This window comes from Staurois parvus, unplaced genomic scaffold (assembly GCF_062004578.1).
Source record: "Staurois parvus isolate SC_StPar_1 unplaced genomic scaffold, SC_StPar_1.0 ptg001162l, whole genome shotgun sequence".
In the NCBI taxonomy this organism is placed as follows: Eukaryota; Metazoa; Chordata; class Amphibia; order Anura; family Ranidae; genus Staurois; species Staurois parvus.
In genome coordinates, this window is record NW_028318958.1 from 1,469,083 (window position 1) to 1,472,733 (window position 3,651).

Below are 3,651 nucleotides of genomic sequence, written 5' to 3' on the forward strand. Positions count from 1 at the left end.
GGTTTGCCGTGTTGTGCATTCAGAGATGTTACTCTGCATACCATTTAAGTTACTGTTGCCTTTCCATCATCTCCAACCAGTCTGCCCATTCTCCTATGACCTCTGACATCAAAAAGGCATCTACGTCCACACAACTGCCACTCACTGGATATTTTATCTTTTTCGGACCATTCTAAACCCTAGAGATGGTTGTACATGAAAATCCCAGTAGATCAGCAGTTTTTGAAATACTCAGACCAGCCCATTTGGCACCAACAATTGTGCCACAATCAAAGTCACTTAAATCCCCTTTCTTCCCGATTCTGATGCTCACTTTGAACTTCAGCAAGTCGTCTTCACCACATCTAGAAGCTTAAATGCATTGAGTTGGTGTCATGTGATTGGTTGATTTGCAATTTGTGTTACCAAGCAATTGAACGGGTGTACCTAATAAAGTGGCCAGTGAGTATATATGAATTTTACATTTGGTGTATTCATGTATAATTTATATTCATTGATTCATGAATTTATAACACTGTGTATTCATTTTATGTTAATTATAATATTTAGCACCCCATTTAAGGTCCCAAATTTTCCAATATATATTTTATAGGATCGTGACATTTGACGTATCAGTATATTTTGCAATATTTCACAATCTAAACTAACATTTCTTATACTGTTAAACTGGAGTCACCTGAGAGATTGACTGTTTGTACACAAGAAGAAGTCCATGTGTATAGTTCCCTTTATGTTTTCAAATCTTGGCTAAAACAGCTTAATTGCTAGTTAAAACATTTAGATACTCACATGCTTACTGCTAATTTTTCAGAGCTGTACATAATGTACATACTGTACACACAGTATAGTAAATAAATGATCCACAGCTTCTCCTTAGACATCCCTTAGGCATCTCATTTCCCTTTACTGAGAGAGACGGGTTTTCATAGCCCCAGGTGTCTATGAGCTGAGTTTGATGACTGAGTTGTGCTTAGACTGGACGTCTTGCTTATGCCACACCTAACAAGTTATGTAACAGAACATACTTCATACACGTGCCAGAGCAATAATAAATTGACTAGTAGGGCACTGTTTTCCAGAACCTGCTGAAACTGAGACCTGAGCATGAAGTAAACCTGGGAACACTCAAGGAGAGCACATTGGAGATTCAAAGGGAAGACACTGAGCATCCAAGGAGTGGACACTGAACAGTCAAAGAGAGGAAGCTGGACTACCAATCTACATGCTCAGTCCAAAGACAGGACAGTGAACATCCAAAGAAGAGACATTAAGTATCCAAAGAGAAGACACTAAAAGGAGACACTGGACACTCCAAGAGAAACCATTCAAAACAAGGATACTGAACAGACCAAGAGACAACGGTCATCAAATTGTTGACTCTGAACAATCAAATTGAACAGCTGTACTTCTCCTTCTGACAGACTATTTCTGATCTTAGAAAAGACCCAAGCCTAGAGCCATCATGATTCCTTGCATAGTCCAGTCCATTGGCATGATATTGGGTGGCATAGCCATGATTCTCACATTTTTTGTCTGCTGGATACCCCATTGGAGAGTGTCTATTGTAGTAGAAAGCGATGGCTATGGGAGGCGGCTCGATGGACAATGGATAAGCCGCTGGGATGGACTGTGGGTAACATGCGTGAGACAAAGCAACAATCCATTGTCTTGTCAATCCTATTCTGCATCCAATGCACTGACTCCAGACCTGAAAATTTCCAAAGTGCTCATGTCCTTTGCAGTGCTGGCAGCCATTGCTGGGTTTTTGAATGGTCTTATTGGCATGCTGTTTAACAAATGCTGCAGGAAGAATACAGACAGCCGTAGATGCTTTCTTCTTTTGACTGGAATCAGCTACATCATTGCTGGAATTCTCGTGCTAATGCCTGTTACTCTTGTCGCCATCAACGTCATGAGAACCGTTTGCTTTTCCTATTGTAAAAGTGTCCAGCAGCAGGAAATTGGTGAAGCTGTCATGCTCGGGTGGCCAACTGCCCTGTTGTTCTTCATTGGAGGATCCATATTTTGCTGGTACCACTCTTGTCAGTGTAGAAACGGGAGATGCGTCCATCCGTCAGAGGACTGTCAGCTACAACCTCACCCTTGTCCAGAGGAAAAACCTCTAGCAACAGAACTCCGTATCTTTAAAATTCATTCCAGGAAAAATGAAGAACTAGGAATATAGATATATTAAATTAAACATTTTTAAAGCAGCAACGCTCTGTCCAACCAATAAATGGTATGTCAAATGTAACTAAACAGCAAGCTTTAAAGTTTTGTTGAGGATAAAAAAACACTACATTTCACAGATTTTTAATAAATAGTTTTTTAATTTCATACCTTCCTCTTTTCTGAAGAAACTTATGTTTTTTTCACGATATCCATTTTTAAGCTGATTTGAAAATCAGAGGACCTGCCTCAATTTTAGTCACCTGAGCAATCTCAGTGTTGTTATGAGAACATTGCAATGTCTGGGTTTCCATTAGAAGTGAATGAACTTCTGAATATATCTTTTGGGGAAAGCAACCAATTACATTAGCAGAAAATGTACGGTAATTTCTTGGGACGTTCTGTAAGTCAACATCATTGAAAAAAAACCAAAAACCCTCAGGATGCTATTGCAAGAGATGGCATTTACAGTTTTAAACAGTATATATATATATATATATATATATATATATATATTTTTTTTTTTTTTATTTTATTTTTAAAACATGGTGGAATTTTATTCATTTGAGAATTGCAACGACAAAGGATTTTGCCAATGTGGGCTTGATTCATTATAGAAGAACATTTTTTATTTTAGCTCAGTGAAGCTGTATTCAATTTAGTTGTCCGGTTGTGAGCAAGGAAAATTGAGATTTTCACTAACTACCTCTTCACATAATTGGGTGTTCAATGTGAAGACATCTTTAGTGTAAAAACAAACAAACAATGCCTTGCAACAGAAAAACCTTCCCTTTCAGCAAGTTTTACTTCAGCTAAAAGGAACAAATTTGTGAAATTTCAGTTCTAAGCAGGCATAATACAAATATGTATGCTATAATAAAAATTATATATTTATTTATTTTTCAACAAGTACAAGTACTTAAATCTGTCTTTAATCTTCTAAACAGTAAAATTCATCAATGGTGATATTCTTTTATTAGCCAATCAGAAGGATGGGGTGGGAAGGGATAAGAAAGTGACTGAGCTGTACTGCCTAATTGTAGTATAGAAAATAAAGGTTATGGACCTGGCTATGTGTTCTGGCAGATATGTCTAGATCACAAAACTGGCTACAGAAGGAAAACACTTTTCTCAGATGTGTGTTGAACTATTATCCTGGAGTTCAGCTTTAGTGTTTGTTTTTATTACTGGCTGCCTCTCCATTGGAGAAACCACCCCTCGTTTCCTGTTTAGGTGACAAAATTGTCATTGATACTTGAAGCAAGAGGAAATTTCTACATCCAGATCTCAGACAGCAATTAAAACCCACTTCACTAACAATTGTAAAAAACATTTTGGCTTGATTTCACCTGAACAGGATGCATGAACAGAGAGAGGATAACAATAGAGGATAAACCTTGGGGTAGGGGTTGCCACCTCATCCCTTTAAAACCGAACACATATTAATTACACAGGTTCTGGGGCTGTTTAAAATGGTAATAA

The 3,651-nt window shown here is 37.7% G+C and overlaps 1 protein-coding gene across 1 annotated transcript; it reads left to right on the forward strand.

Moving 5' to 3' along the window:
• The first annotated feature begins 1,462 nt into the window (after positions 1-1,462).
• LOC149439041 (claudin-8-like) lies at positions 1,463-2,185 on the forward strand. Its single transcript, XM_089659547.1, has one exon. It carries the CDS (start codon positions 1,463-1,465, stop codon positions 2,183-2,185), a length of 723 nt encoding a protein of 240 aa, XP_089515673.1.
• Positions 2,186-3,651: the final 1,466 nt, after the last annotated feature.

What these genes read in the sequence shown, in the direction of transcription:
- LOC149439041 (XM_089659547.1), top strand. Translation starts at nt 1,463, where the DNA reads ATGATTCCTTGCATAGTCCAGTCCATTGGCATGATATTGGGTGGCATA.